Source organism: Wyeomyia smithii, chromosome 2 (genome assembly GCF_029784165.1).
Source record: "Wyeomyia smithii strain HCP4-BCI-WySm-NY-G18 chromosome 2, ASM2978416v1, whole genome shotgun sequence".
NCBI classification, from domain to species: Eukaryota; Metazoa; Arthropoda; class Insecta; order Diptera; family Culicidae; genus Wyeomyia; species Wyeomyia smithii.
In genome coordinates this window covers 46,307,536-46,326,869 of record NC_073695.1, presented here as the reverse complement: position 1 = coordinate 46,326,869, position 19,334 = coordinate 46,307,536, and the positions used below count along the sequence as shown (strand labels likewise).

The 19,334-nt window shown below is 39.1% G+C and overlaps 3 protein-coding genes across 4 annotated transcripts in view; 2 read left to right on the top strand and 1 right to left on the bottom strand.

The window, feature by feature from the left end:
• LOC129722125 (protein henna) overlaps window positions 1-2,311 on the bottom strand; it is a 34,846-nt gene extending 32,535 nt beyond the window's left edge. The window contains exon 1 of the mRNA XM_055675372.1: window positions 2,048-2,311. Coding sequence (XP_055531347.1) covers window positions 2,048-2,077 — 30 coding nt within the window. The 5' untranslated portion in view covers window positions 2,078-2,311. The remainder of the gene's footprint in view (window positions 1-2,047) is intronic.
• LOC129722126 (brachyurin-like) lies at window positions 744-1,815 on the top strand. The gene has a single exon (XM_055675373.1). The coding sequence runs from the start codon at window positions 772-774 to the stop codon at window positions 1,741-1,743; it is 972 nt and encodes a 323-aa protein (XP_055531348.1). The 5' UTR covers window positions 744-771; the 3' UTR covers window positions 1,744-1,815.
• Window positions 2,312-8,683: 6,372 nt separating the features above from the next.
• LOC129722123 (uncharacterized) overlaps window positions 8,684-19,334 on the top strand; it is a 279,868-nt gene continuing 269,217 nt past the window's right edge. For both annotated transcript variants that reach the window (XM_055675370.1, XM_055675369.1), the window contains exon 1: window positions 8,684-9,828. In XM_055675370.1, the coding sequence (XP_055531345.1) occupies window positions 9,777-9,828 (52 nt within the window). In that variant the 5' untranslated portion in view covers window positions 8,684-9,776. The remainder of the gene's footprint in view (window positions 9,829-19,334) is intronic.

The window sequence follows — 19,334 nt, the reverse complement described above, 5'->3', positions numbered from 1 at the left end:
GTGACTTTTGGACGGCAGTTACAGTTCAAAAACTGAAACGAAATGAAGCCTTTGCTGTTACTGTTCATACTAGTGACTGTGATTTCTCCATGATCGGACCGGTTCCATTGTTTAGGTAATCTTTTGTAGTTTTTCTAAAACATTAGATTTTTAAAAACTGAGCTTTTTAAGAAAATTTATTTTAATTTTTTCTTTAAACTTATTTCAAAAACGAATAATTATTTTTTGAGCGTACATTTTTTTTGTAAAGACAAAATTATTATCTACAATTTTGCCTAAGACGTCACACCGATCACACAAACCGTTTTGGCTCTGAAAATAAAACAGCAATTTTCAATAGCTTCTCAAACATGAGTCGTGTTCCAAAAAATTGAACCAATAGGATAAAATGGCATCTTTTGCCCAGTTTGAAACTGCTCATTTTTTGCCAAAAACATAAAGGTTTAGCTTTTTTATTTGGTATATACTTTGAAATCAAAATTTGCGTCAAAGATTTGTCCAACATGAACATTAATCGAAAGCAAACCGATAAACTGGTCCCTCGATTTTTGTTGGCAACAGCTGAACGTAACAGCCGAAAAAACACACACAGAAAAACCATACTTCCGGTATGTATGAACAATTGACTCACCAAGTGATGCATTGCATTACCGAGATTGGTATCTTTCAATATTTTTTGATAACCGATATCTCTGCCGATAAGCCTATTGGCCATAGGCTGCTATATAAGTGACATTCGGACGTCAGACATAATCGTCAAATTGAAACAAAATGAAGCCATTACTGCTTCTACTGTTTATACTAGTGGTAGTGACTGTGAATGGAGTTGAAATCGATTGGAGTAAGGCGCGTCCCATCGCAGACTTCGATAACTGGGATGAATTAAAGGAGCAGTTGGACATTTGGCGTATTCCACAACACAATCCCAGGATAATCAATGGAATGGCAGCCAGTATCGGTCAGTTTCCGTTCCAAGTGTCGTTATATGTCAATATGGGATCTAATCTAGCATTATGTGGCGGTTCAGTGTTGACTCAGAACTATGTGTTAACGGCGGCGCATTGTGTCGCAGGTGCTAGCGGAGGCATGGCTATATTTGGCGCTTACAACCGCGTTATCGAAGATTCGCAAAGGCAAACCGTTAACTTTACTGCTAGTGATGTTACCATTCATCTGCAATACGTCGTAAACAGTTTTTTAAACGATGTGGCCACCATTAGATTGAACAATCCTATCACCTACACTGATCGTATTCGTCCTATTCGGCTACCACCTCCGGAGGAACAACGTTCATTTGCTGGATTGGAAGGAACCATTACCGGATATGGAAGAACCTCGGCAGACAGCCAAGATCTATCCGAAGTATTACGCTACACGAGCGATTCGATTTTAACTACTACCAAATGCGTGGAGCAGTGGGAAAACAGATACATTACCGAGCAGCACATTTGCCTCTCTGCTGATAACAGCCGATTCGCGTGCAATGGTGATTCCGGAGGGCCACTAACGGTGACCGAAAATAGCCAAACACTGCAAGTGGGGATTGCATCCTTCGCTGCTACTAACTGTATTGGCCGGCCCACTGTTTATACCCGTGTTTCTTACTTTCTGCCCTGGATCGAGGCAAATTCCGATTACAGGTCAGGAGGAATCCACTCAGCTAAACTAAACTCCATGCTGTTGGTGTTGCTTTCGTGTTTTTTTGTTCATACTTTTGTGAACTCAAATAAAAATGATCTTTAACACTAGCTTGTTATCAGAATGAAAATTATGTGTACCCCGAATGGATGATAATGTGAAAAAATGGACTTACAACTACGATCAATTTATATTTCTAATCTATTCACTAGACTGAAGAAAACCACGCCATCTGTCACTCGTCTAGACGAAATTTTAAAGAGAACAACAGCTCAGCTAATTGTGACGTTTAGAAGCAGAACAGAATTAACATTAATTCCCCTCTAAGGGAAACAATAGGACGTTGCACGAGTGACAATACAACTAGTCTCTTTCAGCTTCCATGCAGAAAACTCTTAAGCAGACATACCCCGTCTGGTTCCTGATGTTGTCCATACATGTTGTTGATACACCCGGGTGATAACTTACAATCAGTAGCTATAAACTGCACAAATATTTTTCACCGCTTGAACGGGTCAAAGTGATCACACTTTTCACAAATAATAAATCTCTTGGTAACACAATTAAAAGCACTCACAAATCAGCACGTTGCACTAAAACAAGAAGCCACAGTAGAGTAGTACGATCACGATCGAAATCAACTCCGAACTGATCCCGAGTCGCGTGGTGCGACCGCTTAAGTAAGCTTAGCCGATCGATCAGGTCTGAGTCTAAGTCACTGCAGTGATATGAAATCTTTCATACACAGACAAGTGAAGCGCGAAGAGAAGACGGGACAGTGAAATGTTTCTGATCTCATCGGTCACTCGGTCGGCATCGTGTCGCTGATAAGCCGGCAATGGCAAGAGTTATAATTCACGGTCCTCTCCCATCGGTTTAGTTTGTTGAACGTAACTAACAGGGCACGTGAATTCACTATCGGTTTTGTGTATTTAATAAATCAGTCCAAAATCGAGACTAAATATGAAAACATAACTCATTGATAATTTTTCTGTTGTTGCCATGAAGTGTTATTTAAAAAGTTTTAATCACCTTTTGTACATATAAGTATACGCAAGATTTACAATTTAGTTTTGATTCAAACTCTGAACACTAGGTCGTGTGTGAGCTGACTTTAACTTCAAACGTTTCTTTTCTACCATTATGATTACATTTTTTGTTTATTATTACGTTTTATAATTTATGAGAAAAGAGAGAGAGTTCATCTGTTTTCTTTATTTGTGTGTGGAAATATTGCTTAAGGGGTAATATCTACCAAATTTTTTTTTCTTGTCATTTTTTTATTGGCTTTAATCATACTAAAACTATCCTAGAATCAAAATCTAAATCGTCCAAGAGCTGATCTAAACTCGAAATTCGTTTAGATCAATTTCTACCGAACAACTTTTATGCTTCAAAACCACATTTTTCATTTATTTTGGTGATGCCCGTATTTGTTTTTAATTTCTATTTATTTTTTGTAAACTAGTAGAAATTACCTATGAGCGATATCGTGTTTCAAATTCGAAGTATAGAGGTCGCTGCATCAAGTTTCGACTGTTTCAGCGTCTCTACAACACGTGTTTACTCACAATTTCCATTTGTTTAGTCGATCAGCCGTTCTCGTTGTGTACGTTCTTTGTTTGAGCTTTTTCAAACTTTTTAAGTGTGAGTTAAATTCAAAAGTACCTTAATATGAGTGACAAGTTTGAATTTTGCGTAGCATCGGACGCCAACCGCGTCCATGTTTGATATCATCTCATGTCTGCTATCGCGAAGGAAGTTAGGCGCAGCCTTACATCAGATAAAAAAAAAAGAAGAAGAGAAAAATAAAGCCCAGGAAGGACAACTTTACGGTGCAGGGATAGCTGACTGCAAGTAAAAAAAAATATTAGGGGCTTTATTATTGCGATTCTTAAGATTTATGGCAATTTGGAACTTTAAACGCGTTTTTCTCAAAACCATGTTTTCAAAATCGGCGAGCAGTACACGCTAAAGTTGGATGGTGCGAAACCAGTACAAAATTGTGCATTTTAAGCGCAATTGTTGATGTAATTCGGAACCAGTACAATGATTGCGTGTTGGGCATAACGCAATTAATGCTCTAGCGTTTCTCCAATATATTTGGCAGCTCCAAACTACTACACCTAAACAGTTTCAACTGGTATCAAGCAGAATTGTGAAGCGAGCGAGAAGCAAAACCATTCTCCTCCTTTCTGCTTGAGGACGAGACATATGCTACGCTTTTCAAGTCTTTTGCACACACGCTTTCGAGATACTTTTTCTTCTTCATGCATTCCTCTGAATAGCAGCAAGCACGAACCGACAGTATGAGTGAGACTAACAACACTGGTATCAAGTATGTAGAGCACGGGTGTCTCGCTCATATCGTGAAGCAACGAGATATCGCCTTGCGCGTCGCAATCCGAACCGAAAGAGAAGCGAAAGAGCAACCTGCAAATTGTATGTGATGTGTCTAGTCTAGTCACTAATACACTCGACGTGAGAAATGAAGTGTCGGTATATGGTATCATATATATTCTGATTTCATTCTAAGTCAATGTATTCGCAGTACAACTGTTGCGTTATGCGTTTCACACATTTATTGTGCGATTTCTGTGCAACATTTGTGCGAATCGGGAAGACACAATGATTGTACAAGACTTCAACTTTTGCGTGTAGAACTGAAAAAGTTTACATCCGGTTGACTTGAAGTTTTAACTGTATCTTCTTCATTAGATTATTGCACGATTTTAGCGATTGATTAACAACAACAAAAGTTATAGATAATTATAGTCGGTTTTTTTTTGTCGTAAAGCAAATTTTTTTTCCCAAACCGTTGCCATTTTGCGAAGAAAAACTCTAAAATATAATCATGTGTACTTCACTAGTGATATTTATGTGAGGTAAATTACCAGTTCTCGTCAGTCTATGTCGTTTGTCATGTTTTAAACTGTCATACTTCTTTAGTAAGCTGCCTAATTTCATCTATTATTTTTCTAGCATACTTTCCTACTTTTTATCTTATTGGAAAAATCAAGAAAAGACACTACTAAATTTAATTGTAAATAAGCCACTCTACCAGTTCCTTTTCTCGGAAGTTCTACGAGAAGCTGAACAGCTCCCGCAAAGGCTTTGTGCCGCAAGCCGATATGTGCAGGAGCTTGGACGGCAACCTCCTAACAGACGAGTGTGAGGTGATCGAAAGGTGGAGGCAGCACTTCGACGAGCATCTAAACGGCGATGCAGTAAAGCGCGAGGACGGTATGGCAATTGATCTTGGTGCACGAGCAGAAGACATCAGAATTCCAGCCCCCGATCTTCTGGAGGTGGAGGAGGAGATTGGTCGGCTGAAAAACAATAAAGCTGCTGGAGTGGACCAACTACCCAGCGAGCTATTGAAATACGATGGAGAAACACTGGCTAGAGCCGTGCACTGGGTCATTGTCAAGGTTTGGGAGGAAGAACGAATGCCGGAGGAGTGGATGGAGGGTATTGTGTGTCCCATCTACAAAAAGGGCGACAAACTGGAGTGCTGCAATTACCGGGCAATCACTCTGTTGAACGCCGCCTACAAGGTACTCTCCCAAATACTTTGCCGTCGACTATCACCATTTGCGAAGCAGTTCGTGGGGCACTACCAGGCGGGTTTTATGGGTGCCCGCGCCACCACGGATCAGATATTCGCGGTTCGGCAGGTTATGCAGAAATGCCGCGAATATAACGTGCCCACACATCATTTGTTCATCGATTTTAAATCGGCGTACGACACAATCGATCGGGACAAGCTATGGCAAATAATGCACGACTACGGATTTCCGGACAAACTGACGCGGTTGGTCAAAGCGACGATGGATCGAGTGATGTGTGTAGTTCGAGTTTCGGGGGCACTCTCGATCCCCTTCGAAACCCGAAGAGGTCTAAGGCAAGGTGATGGTCTCTCGTGCCTACTGTTTAACATTGCCCTGGAAGGTGTCATTAGAAGAGCGGGGATTAACACGAGTGGCACGATATTCCAAAAGTCGGTTCAACTGTTTGGTTTCGCCGACGATATTGACATTGTGGCTCGGACCTTTGTGAAGATGGCGGATACGTACATCGGACTAAAGGCTGAAGCCAAACGGATTGGACTGGTCATCAATGCATCGAAGACGAAGTACATGAAAGGAAGGGGTTCACGAGAGGACAGTGCTAACCTCCCACCTCGAGTTCAAATTGGTGGTGATGAAATCGAGGTGGTTGATGAGTTCGTGTATCTGGGCTCACTGGTAACTGCCGACAACGATACCAGCAGAGAAATTCAACGGCGCATTATGACGGGAAATCGTGCATACTTTGGTCTCCGGAGGACGCTCCGATCGAGTAGAATTCGTCGCCGCACCAAGTTAACCATCTACAAGACGCTGATCAGACCGGTAGTCCTCTACGGGCATGAGACATGGACTATGCTTGTGGAGGACTAACGCGCTCTTGCGGTCTTCGAGCGGAAGGTGTTGCGTACCATCTTCGGTGGACTGCAGATGGAAAACGGAGTGTGGAGAAGGCGAATGAACCACGTACTGCAGGAGCTGCTTGGGGAGCCATCTATCGTTCACACCGCTAAGATAGGCGGGTTGCGGTGGGCTGGGCATGTTGTAAGGATGTCAGACGACAGCCCGGTAAAGATGGTTCTTGAAACCAATCCGTCAGGGACGAGACGGAGAGGTGCACAGCGGGCAAGGTGGATCGATCAGGTGGAAGACGACCTGCGGACCCTACGCAGACTGCAGAGCTGGCGAACTGCAGCCATGGACCGAGTGGAATGGAGACGACTCTTACGTACAGCAAAGGCCACACCACGGCTTGGGACTGTTTGGTAAGGTAACCAGTTCCTTTTTGGTCAAGCCATTTGTTTTAGTTCGTCAGTAACAGAGAGAGAAAGAACGCTTGTAAAACTATACTCGTTTCATCTAGTTTTATTGCTATGAATTGCAAATAAATGTTCTTCGTTGTTCCGCCATTCAAAGTATAAGTAGAATTCTGACGCCATAAGTTGTACGTGCAAATTGATACTAGTGATATCATATTTGTATTTTTGTGTATGTAATTGCTGTGGTTTTGTACATACGATTGTCGAGGGATTGATACATGTTGTCGTTTACTGTTTGAGAACCTATTTGATATATAAAGTAATTTCTTTGTGTAGGAATATGCAAATAGCAAAAAGAGTTTTTGCAATTCAATAAACATCAAAATATGGTTTCACATGTCATAAACTCTATCCAAAAAAGGATACGGCACGTTTTGCAACAAAAACAGTTCTCTTTTGTTCTGGCAACAAAAACACCAGCAACAAGCCGTGCTGTCTGCTGACGAACTGAACCAACCAGTTGGATGTGTTAGATAAATTTAAGTCTTATTCATACCGTATTCTCTATAATCATGAGTGTTCAAAGTGTATGAGTTATTTGCTTTCGCTAGTGTGGTGACCACCAGGTTTGGTATACTGCTGCAGTCGCTCCATCTTAAAACCGGACCAATCGTTCCAAGAGTTGTCGTGAGAATAATCGTTATGTCAGAAGTTTTTCGCAAGCTACGCGGTCTCTCGCCATTGATTTCGTAGAGTGATTATGATAACATTTCATTCTATGCAGGTTTTGTCTGATAGTTTTTGCTGTTTTGTGTTCTTGGTGTGTACAAAAAAATATGCTTTTTTAACATTTTTTGGTTTGTGTGGAGCTATCTATTTTGTGTCTTCTATAAAAGTGTGTGTTTCAATGATATACAAATATATGCCGAACACTATTACCTTCTAAATGTTACAGTTTTTTGTATATTCGAGAAAAACTAATTTTAAAAACAAGTTTAATAAGAAACGTTATATATCCAAAACATGAAGAGTTAGAAGAAAAGTGTCTTGGACAAAGTTTTTTGTAGTAACTTTATCTATAACTTTGCTGAGGACACCATTTCTCTAAAACGTAAGGCTAATAAGTTAGATTTTGCAGCGCCACTAGCGGTTGAGTTTCAAACTAAAACTTTTTGTCATAATTTGAGCCTTTTTATATACTAAATATCTTCGGAAGATAGTATGTCAATGAAACCATTATTTGGAGAGCAAATGAATTAAGTTCACGTTTTCGAGCTCTCGTACCACTGTGCGGTGCCTTGAGCCTCGAGCCGTGAGCTAGAGCAATCTGCCAATTTTGTTATTAAGTTGCTTACGCTTAAGTTGAGTGTGTCCCCGTGGTTCTGTGGTTAGCGATGTCGGTCGGCTAGCTCTCCCACACGGTTGTGATATCGGGTTCGATTCCCGATCAGGTCGAGGAACTTTTCGAGCTGAAAATTTTCTCGACTCAGCACTGGGGCACGGTGTATCGTTGTACTTATCCTACAACATGCAAAATGTGCCGAAAACAATATCGACAACGAATTCTCTCAACTAATCTAGTTGATCGAGACCGCATTAGCCCCCAGGCTAGCGTGCTATATTGTTTTACGCTTAAGTTGTGTTGTTGTAACCAGTACTTTACATGGATTTGCTAGTGTAATATCTAAGTAACCGCATAAGTTTTGCATTGAATTTTTATCTAATCTGTTTAAAACATCTTAAGTTGATCAGAAATGGTTAAGATATCATCTAAGTGGGAAAACAAGTTTTTAGGTGGTATTTAGGAGAACAAAGTAGCTAAAAAGCGATATTATTAAACTATGCGATCTTATCCCGCTGGGCGGTCTTACCCTGTTTACCTCTAAATCAAAATTGATATAAAACATCATTCTTTGCTCCTCTCACTTCTCCGACACGACATTCATACCATTAATGTTCGTGCACCTTGCACACAATCTTCCATGCAAGCCATGGTTCGATGATCCACTTGCTGGCGACGACGGCTGTGCTAGATTCGAGTAGGTAGCCAGCTTTTCACCCCTTGCTAAGTTACAGCAGTGGGTGGGTGTTGCCACCCACTTGTGCCGGTTTGAGCGACGACGAATTTAGCTCCGCTCACTCTCGTGGCTCGGTGGCGACCGGAAAAGGAGGTAACACTGAATGAAAAGCACACCGTTTTAAACGGCTTACAGCATCAATCTGCAGTCAGTCGTCGGTTGGAGTTTGAACGGTGGATTTCATGCGGAAGCGGCTCCAGTTGCGGGTGTCCGAATTGATTGTTTTGGAAAATCCGTGTCTTAGTGCTGCGGGGTGTTGCGAAAAGTAGAAGGAATTGTTCTCAGCTGTTATTCGGAGCTTTGTGAGGAACGGTGGAACGGGAGCGAGGTTGGTTTCTTGCCGAGGATCGATGGTGTGGATTTCTAAGCTGGGAAAATCCTCCCGAGAGCAAGAGAGTGTGTCTGTGTGAGAGAGGAATAGATGATTTAGGGTATGAGCTACTCTTGTCCGAGTGATAAATAATAAAACGTAAACATAAATAAAGTGAAAAGCGATTCCTCAGCCAACAGTCGCATGTGGAACGTGATCGCGGTAGGATAATTGCTGCCGTCCGTTTCTAGTGGGATCAAAGCGCGAGCTGAAGTAAGCCACATTTAAATTGAATCACGGCACGGCACCCATGTGATATATGTAATCGGATTGGGAAAGTGTTGTAAATTAGCAAATTATACTTTTTTTGCGTTTGTGCGTTTACTGGAAAATTTGAACCCTTCAGTGCAGATGTTCTCCAGCGCGTGGAAAGCGTGGTTCTAGGTGTGTTGGCAGGAAGATAAATTGCGACTGCTGGCATACAAGAGGGAGCCTTAATATTACCACCGAAATGTGCAAAGTTTTCGACCGACAGAGTGTTTTTACGGTTCAGCCGTCATCGCGAAACGAGATGGCAAACGTGGAGAATGTTTAATTAAAGGGAAAAGTGAAGAGAGAGAGCCAGAAATATGGATGTTTGCGTTACACATTTTCCACTTTTGCTGAGTGAATGCAAGCCGTGAAGTGAAGAGTTTGGGGGAAGCACGATTCGCCGGAAGGCTCTCGGCTGCGGTATTTTTTGTTTTTCGACTGCGAAAGCAGTCGCGACGGTAGTGCAAGTTTAGATAATAATAAAAACAGCCACTGTCTGTTCGTCAGTCAAACTAGAATCGATTTCGGGAGTTATTAGTGAGTTGCAAAATTGCCGCGGAGCACCCCAGGGAAAAAGTGGCTGATGGATGCCGTCTAAACAAGCACAGCAATGTCGAGGATAATTGGAATTTTGCTAACGACGCTGCTGCTGTGGAGCCTGGGTAAGTTGTAGAAAGGTGATTCAAGGGTAAAAGGCTAATGTGCGCTCGTTTGAATATAAAAGGATGTGTTAATCTGGGAAAATGAATAAGCAAAATTTAAGAAAAAAGTACAGAATGTTAAAAAGTTAACGATTTTTTTTTAATTTTAATGTGAAGATATATTTTGTTTCTTGAAGGCTGAATTTTTGAACATTTTTAACTTGTAGTGCGATACTTTTTGCCCTATGTGGTGTATATAGATGCCCCATGGAGTCTAGCCCGAATCAAAGTTAACGCCCCCTTAAGAATTCTTCTGATAACTGACTTTCTCAGAATCTCTTTCCATCAGACTGTATACGGTCTAAACGAACCAATTACTGTTATATGGGAAATTTATTATTAGTTTATTCAGAAAAAATCGCGCCAAAAGACCTGAAAATAGGCAAAAATAAAATCGACCATTTTTGATTTGAATGAAACTTTGCACAGGTACTCGTCTTAGCAGCATGAGCATTTTCCACAGATGGAGAGATTTTTTAGACTCATGAGTTATTTTCTGATGCGTTTTGGCGTAGGTTTTGTTCAAAACATTGTAGCTCCGGAACCGTTGGTTGTATAGAAAAACTGTGTGAGAATGAGTTACAGGGAATTAATAATCCCTCATAAAAAATATACACCGCAAAAAAATGTTTTTTGATTAAAAAAATTGAGAATAAACACATAATAACAATTGAAAAATAAAGAGTAGGGGTACTGGGGGTAAGCCCGGCACTGAGGGTAAGACCGTCACCCCTTGGATTTCACTAGAAAACGCTAATTACCTGTGTTTTGGAATATGTGAAGTGATGATATTTAATATTCTAGATATTTTAAGACACAACGAAGCCACCGTGAAACGTCAAACGTCAAAATAATAGACAAAACACACACTACTGCAGCTGATGCGTAAACGGATGTAATTTTTCGTAAGTGGAACTTTAGCTTTTATTCATTTGAAAAGACTGAAATAATTTTTCGTTGCTCTACAATTTATTGCCTGTATTGTTAGCAATCACAGGAATTCGATCTGACGTGAATTGAAGCGATAAATTAGTAGAAATACTCTTTTTAAAAAAATGTGTGCTGTCGGGGTAACACCGTCACCCAGTGAGTGGGGTAAGCCCGACATTGTCTGAGGTTAGTTGGATGTTACTGAAACATATTTTTCAACTATTACCGGTAATTCGCTGCTAAATACATTAATAAATCGACTTAAAACCATGCACTTAAGCTCTTCTGTGATTTATGAATGATTCCAAGGGTTATTAGAGGTGTCAAATGTAATGAATCAAGTCACAAAACTGACCGCTTTCCCGGTGGTATTCGGAATATGCTCCGGTGTGGTCAAGGTGATCCTGGCTTCGATGAAACTAGTTATTAATATGATTTAAAGTGCCACGTGATAGGCTTGCCGAGTATGAAATTCTTTCATTGTTTGTACATATCGTTCACCGGTACTTGTTCCGGCAATCTCCCCAGAACCAGCTAACCGTCAACAACCAAATTCAACAGTAACATACAAAAATGTAAGATCTCTCATTTGGCGGTTTCCGAATTCAAATTGGTTCAGTTAATTCGAGTAAATTCATGAACAAACATAGGTGCCGGTGTTACCCCCAAAGGGTGAATGGTGAATGGTGAACATGGTAGCTTGTGTACCACTAGTGTCAACATTAAAACGCTTTTTTGTGTGTGAAATAGAGTGCTTTAGGTGATCTAGTGCTAGTGATCCGACGGCCAAATTGGAAACCCAAACGGATAAGTAGAAGTGTATTTGCATGCTTTCGATTTATTCGTTTTTTATTGATTTAATTTGTGTCAGCGCCGATCAGCGCATCTATATCACATAGACGCTACGGCTGCTGGTTGAAACATTCATTGTTATATTTTTGCATTGTTCGTTGCCTTTAGCCTTTGCCGTTGCTGCTGGACGAGTCCGGCCGGCGGTTGTTTGTTTGTTTATTATGGACTGTGCAAAGTGTGGTAATGTAGTTCGTGTTAGCGACGATCCCGTAGTTTGTGTGGGCAAGTGCAATTCTCGATTTCAGTTTCGAGTTTGTACACCGCTCACTAAAATAGCGGCGAAAGTCGTTAACGATAATGAAAATATTGCTTTCAAATGTGCTTCATGTTTATCGGCCCAAAGATGATGCTATGAGTAGTGAGCTGACGGAGATCAAGAGTGTATTGTCATCTTTGTCTCAGTCGCTTACAGATACTCAAAGCGAAATCGAAACCCAGATAAACAGCGCGATTGCTAACGGTATCGATAGTATTTTAAAATCGATCAGCAACTCTCTTCGTGAGAGTATGGCAAGCATTGAAGCCAATGTTGCCAGAAAGCTGGATGCTTTTAAAATAAATGTTATTGGTAACAATGATCGGGATAAACATGCTGCAATGAGTAGAAAGAGGTCTAGAACTGAGAGAACGATTCACTCTGAGTCGGACTCTATTCCCAACAAGAAAAAAATAATTTCGAATAAGCGGGACGAACCAATTGAAGACGTAGCTAAGCAAAATGACGAGGTTTTTGTTTCTGAAAATGCTTTGACATACGCGAACGTTTTAGCGGGGTCAAGTGGGAATGCAAATAAATTGAAGCGAGTGGAAAACCGTAAGACTCGGCCAGTCATTGTGATTAAACCAGTCGAGTCTTCTCAATCTAGTGAAGATACTAGAATTTTTTTGAAAAATAATTTAGATCCTAAAATACACAAAATTAGAAACTTTAGAAACGGGAAAGCAGGTTCGATAATTGCTGAGTGTGCAACAGGGGATAACATTGAAGTCGTGAAAAAGGACATTGAAAGCAATTTAGGTGAAAAATATAATGCTGTTATTCCTACAACCGCTAAGCCTAAGTTGAAAATTGTGGGAATGAGTGATCAATATTCCCCCGAAGTCTTTATTGACTTGTTAAAAAGTCAAAATGAAGACCTCGGTATCAATTAAGTCAAAGTTATTGCTCAATTTGTAAATTCAAGCTTCAAATATAATAAGTATAACACTATTATTGAAGTTGATAAGGACACTTTTAACCACTTGATGACTGATGGTAAAGTAAACATTGGGTGGGATAGGTGTTCGATTCAAGAGGCCGTCAATGTTTTACGTTGCTTTAAATGTGGAGAATTTGGTCATAAAAGCACAGAGTGTGTTAATCCTGAAACATGCTCCAAGTGTAGCGGACTACATGAGACATCGGAATGCTCATCGACTGATTTTAACTGCGTAAATTGTTTAAAATCTAAGAAAGAATTTCATTTGAACTTGGACGTAAAACATCCAGCATTTAGCACGCAGTGTCCGGTATATCGGAGACTGTTTGAAAAAAGAAAAAGCAACATGTTGTTAAGTAAATAGCAGCTGAAGCAAATGCAATGTGAGAGGAAGCGAGAGATAGTTTATCTAAATATTGCTGGTTTATCTACAAATTATGCCGCATTGCGGCATTTTGTGGAAACAACACGTCCGATGTTAGTATTGCTGGCTGAAACTCATATAGTAGAAGCTGATGCATTCGATCAATATAACATACCGGGTTACAAAGTTGCTTTTTGCCTTTCACACTCCAGACATACTGGAGGGGTTGCTATTTACGCCAAGGAATCTGTTAAATTCAACACTCGGTTAAACGAATGTGTTGAAAACAATTGGTTCCTGGGTATATCAGTTGGAAGAGGCATGACGATGGGAAATTTCGGAATTGTATACCATTCCCCCAGTTCAAGAGACCAGCGTTTTTTGGAAATTTTAGATAACTGGTGGGAGAGTTTTGTAGATTTAAATAAATTAAACGTTATCGCTGGTGACTTTAATATTAATTGGCTTAATGAACCAAATTCGAATCAATTAAAGCAATTAGCAGATTTTTTCAATTTGCGACAAACTGTTTGTCAATATACAAGAATTTCCAGACAATCTCGTACATTAATAGATCACGTGTTTTCAAATTTTGATAATGTTCATTCCTTTACAGAGGCCGATTACAAAATTACAGATCATGAGACAATTTTTGTTTTTATTGAGAATGGCCAAAACCATGATGATAAAGTAAAGATAAAGTGCTGGAACAGATATTCGAAACAAGCAGTGTCTCAACTTGTTTCGAGAAGCTTGGATTTTCAACCAGTAACTGGTGATTTGGACAATAAAGCAGCTGTTCTTACCAACACGCTGAAAGAATGTACCAATAGTTTAGTTTTAGAAAAACATGTAAACTTGCATAATGCAAACAGCTGGTACACTTTAGATCTTCTGCGTTTAAAACGAAAAAGAGATAAAAGGTACAAGCAGTTTTACAGAAGTAACAGTAACGACGATTGGTATAGGTACACCGCGGCGCGTAACATGTATTCACGTGCCTTGAAAAAGGCTCGGTGTGAATATATACAGCGGAAGATTGATCAACATCAAAATAACAGCAAACAGTTATGGAAAATTTTGAAGAAACTAATGAAAAGTAAAGATTGTAGCCCGCAATCCATAACTTTTAATGGCTTAAAAGAACAATCGGCGCGAGTAATAGTAAATAAATTTAACAATTATTTCGTTAACAGTGTTCAATCGATAAATCATAGCATTGATTTGGTCAATGAGCCGGACGAGATAATACAGCCGATCAATAATAACTGTAGCTTTGTTGGTTTTCATCCTATTACTTTTGCAGAGTTGAAAGATATTTGTTTTTCTTTGGAGAGATCGGCTGGTATCGACAATGTCAACGCAAAAGTAATACAAGATTGCTTTCATGTCATTGGACACGATCTGCTGGACCTTATTAATGAATCACTGCAAACAGGGCACGTGCCTAAAGTTTGGAAGGAATCACTTGTGGTTCCTATCCCCAAGATTACTGGGACGGATAAAGCCGAAGAGTTCCGTCCCATTAACATGTTGCACACATCAGAGAAAATATTAGAACTTGTTGTGAAAGGCCAGCTGATGGATTATTTAAATCGTAATGATTTGCTAATTCCAGAGCAATCAGGTTATCGAGAGGGGCACTCTTGTGAGTCTGCATTGAATCTGGTGTTAGCAAAATGGAAAGAAAAAATTGAGGCTAAAGATACTATTCTTGCTGTATTTTTGGATCTGAAACGCGCTTTTGAAACAATTTCTAGGCCCTTATTGTTGCAAACATTGGAGCGCTTTGGTATCGTAGGGACAGCATATAAATGGTTTGAAAGCTATTTGTGTGCTAGAACTCAGAAGACTCGTTTTAATGATGTTGAATCGGATTCCATTGCTAATACACTTGGTGTACCGCAAGGAAGTGTTTTGGGGCCCATTTTGTTCATAATTTATATTAATGACATGAAGCGAGTTTTACGGTTTTGCGATATAAATTTATTTGCCGATGACACTGTTCTGTTCATTGCAGCGAAAAATCCAAACGATATTGTTGCACTTTTGAATCAAGATTTACATTATCTGGCGAATTGGTTAAAGTTTAAACAGCTTAAATTGAATATTAGTAAAACACAGTACTTGATTATTTCTTCTGCCAACTCCAGACCAGACGTAAACATTGTAATTGATGGTGAGACGATTGATCGCGTAAATGAATTAAAGTATCTTGGAGTTATTACTGATGACAAATTAACTTTCAAGTCTCACATAGATAATGTCATCAAGAAAATGGCGAAAAAATACGGTATTTTGTGCCGTTTGAAAAATGAATTGACTGTTAGTAGTAAAATTAGTCTTTATAAGTCAATCATTTCACCACATATAGATTTTTGTTCATCCATAATATTTCTTGCAAACAATACACAAATGTTGAGACTGCAGCGCTTACAAAATAAAGTAATGCGATTTTTATGCTGGACGCATTGCAATGGCTTTCTGTGAAGCAAAGAGTATATTTTTTGACAATGGTGTTTCTATATAAGATTTTGAATAATATGCTGCCTCGCTATTTGTGTGATCGAATTGATAGAGGAAGTGATTTTCATAGGTACAACACTAGAAACGCGGATGATGCTAGAACACCACATTTTTTATTCGGAAGATCACAGAACTCTCTGTTGTACAAAGGAATAAACTTTTTCAATTCGATGCCAAGACAAGTAAAACGTTCAGCAACAATGGCGGATTTTAAAAGGCTTTGTAGTTCACACATAAAGTCTGTCTTGTAGACAGATTATATAGAATTTTTTGAGAATTAATGACGAAGATTGTTAAATTTAAACTTTTTTTCTAATTTATTGGGTACATCAAGTTATTATGTTCATTGATGATGATGGATTTTTGTTTGAATATAGTTATATAATAATTAATATTAGAGTTAAAAAAAATAAGTCGGCTACACATGTTTGAGCCACGCTCGCGTAGACTGACATAGACAATCTGGATATTGAGTACATCAGGTTTAAACCCCTGAAATTGAAACAAAAAGCATAACGGGTTAATAAGTTGCTTTTTGGGTTGCTGTCACCTTTATTTTCTTAATTTATTTGCTTTTACGATTTAAAAAAAGGGTTCGGAGAAAAAAACTGAAAAGGCTTGGGTTTGCCTGTGGACTGTAGAGCTCGTTATCGGGAATTATAGTGTCATAGGATCTCTCTCGTAGTTCTGGATCGTTATCCAGAACCAATTCTGATTAGTTAACACTCCTAAATGTTAGGTTCAATTCCTAACCAAGTCCAGATAATTTTCGGGTTGGAAACGTTCTGGATGAGCCTTGGATCAATGTTATTGAAAAATCGTTTATTTTTTATTTATTTTCAAATTATTGGTATTCTTTTGAAGGGTTACTATGTCTGTATTAATAACCAGTCCGTTATTTGTTTGTCAACTGGTTACATTGTATGACTCTATATAATATCTTACTTAGATAAATCGACCAGCTCAAACCGATGTAGGGGTATGCGGTGGGACCATCATCATCATTAAGGGTGCCGGTTTCACCCGCACTGGTTGCTAAACGTTGTTTTTATCTTAGGTTCAAAACTTCACTATTCCTTGTAAAATCACAGTTCGAAAGTACTGACAGTCTTCATGTCTTGTTAAAAACAATATGGGCAATGATTCTGTGAAGAAAATATAACAATATTTGCCATCAAATCCATACTAAAGAACAGGGCCGGATTTACGGTTGTGGGGGCCCGGGTCCCAGTTATAGTGGGGGACCCAAAATAAAACAAAACTGTTTTTTATCGTACGAGTTAAAAGCATTTATTTGCTATTGAAAAATTACCAAAAATTTGTTAGAATTTTTTCTTAAGCCCTATTAAGAGTTCCAAACGAAGTGAAACTCTCATACAACATGTTCATTTTTTCACGCTCGTGAAAAATGCAACCTGCAAAAATTTCACTTCGCTTGGAACTGTAAACAAATTCGATCCAGCGAAATCTATGGTTGTGGATCTCATCTTTTTCACTTGGGTTTATTTCTTTCACGCATGCAAGCGCTAGTGAGTTTCTATTCTGTCAGTTGCAGCCAATTTTCACTTCGCTCGGAGTGTAAACTCGTGAGTTTCGCTTCACTTAAACTATAAACTGCAGGGTGGTGAAATACCTGCGTGTTCCACAAACGGGTTTTCACGACAGATTCCACAAGCGAAAATTTACGCTTTTTCACTTGTCAAATTGGAACTGTAAACTATGCTTTACGAGTTTTTTTGCAGAAAACTTATTAATTAAATAATCAACATTAAACATCTTCAGTATACTCGTACTCGAAACTTAATAATGATAAGTTTGACTGCCTTTCATTCTTCACAGTCGCACGCAACCTATTTTAATAAGTTTCATCTTCAAATTTTTTTCTTGATACCTGAAAAAAAACTACCGCAATTTGAAAAAAATGCGATCCACAGGCAAAAATTTGCACACAATTTGAGACAGACTGCGCAAAATACTCTAGGCGTTTAATGCGCGCTGGTTCGATTCGAATGGTGTGTTAATGTGTGTCGTTCCAAGAGAATCCAAGGTGAACTCTTATGGATGTAGTTGTGATATTGGCGCTCGCGAAAAAATAACACTGAAGGAAAGTGTCAGATTGAAATGGTCTGTTCAAATTTTCTTACTGTAAATCGAACTTTTGATTAAATCTCATTTTTAAAGAGAAAATATCTTTTTGTCGATTTGTGGGGGCCCTAAAAATGTGGGGGCCCGGGCCCCCTGGACCCCCCCATAAATCCGGCTCTGCTAAAGAATCATTTTCTCTAGGGGGCCGGGCTTACCCCCAGTACCCCTAGATTTATTTTTATAAAGAAACTTAAAGTTGTTACGCAACTTTTTAAAAAAAGTCTAGAATGGAGAAATTTTTCTATAGATTTTATAGATTTAAAAAAAACTCATTCTAACATTTTTTATTTTTTTGTGTTCTACTGATTTTAAAAGATTCAGACAGTAATTTAAAATCAAAACGCTCTCGGTAGTTAAAATTCTAAATGCATCGGTTTTCGAGTTATTTCGAATTTGAGTTCGAAAAGTTTTCAATATTTGGGAAAACACACGATTTTCCTAATTTGTCCGCGGTTCTCCAGCAAAAACCATAAGTTCATTGAAATGTAAGATCAATATTATACAATGCATTCTTTGACAATAAGACGATCATGAAAAGGGTTGAAATGTTTCGAATGCTATATTCACATATTAATTTAATATTCATTTTCGGATTTTATACACATCAGCTGCAGCGAAACTAATTACTGATTGGGGGTTGAAGAAAATAATCTGCTTAATGGAAAATAAATCCTTGAGTGGTACTCAGCATATTGAACAAATTTTATTTTTCATGGCACTTAGGGTTCCATTATAAAACCGCCTCGTGGGAAAACGTTTGGTAAATTTTTGTTTTGCCTTGTGTTTGAAAATTTACTGGACAAAAAAAAGCCTTACGTTCCAGTATTTAATTATTTTATCAGTACCCTGTACCGAAAAGTTTTAGAGTTATTGCCAAAATGCGTACATTAGATTGGCCCCTACATCATACATACTTAACGAAGGACTGCGCCCCATCAAGCAACTAAAATTAACTGTACTCTAGCTGAAAGCGTATAGTTTGAACGGAGCCAACATACCTCAGCCCTCGCTGTCTAAACCGGAACTAGCTTTCGGTGCGCGCGTGGGCGGAAATAAACCGCAAACTTTTTCGAACTCATTAAATGGAGTTTTTTTTTCGTTGAATTATGACAAAGTATGCGGAGAGCACTTTTTCGAACCGCCAGAGCTCTGCAGAATTTAATAACGAAATTTTTACGCTCGATAATATTAGCTCCAAAGTCGCTGACGTCGGGTTTTGTTTCGTGAAGAAATTTAATAACAACCCATGATTGATGAAGGATTGTTTGAGTTACGTCTAGACTTGCCTTAAAATTGATGAGTAGCGCATTCTCTTTTCATTACATTATTCGCCCGACAGTACCAATGCACGAAAAACCTCTCAATATTGGTTTGCAACATGTTTGTGCATCGCGGAAGTAATTTAAATTTTCAGTTTGAAAAATGCCGCTTGGGAAACATACATCACGTAC

Bases quoted from the DNA above. Each gene is read 5' to 3' on its own strand.
- LOC129722126 (XM_055675373.1), top strand. From the start codon at position 772: ATGAAGCCATTACTGCTTCTACTGTTTATACTAGTGGTAGTGACTGTG.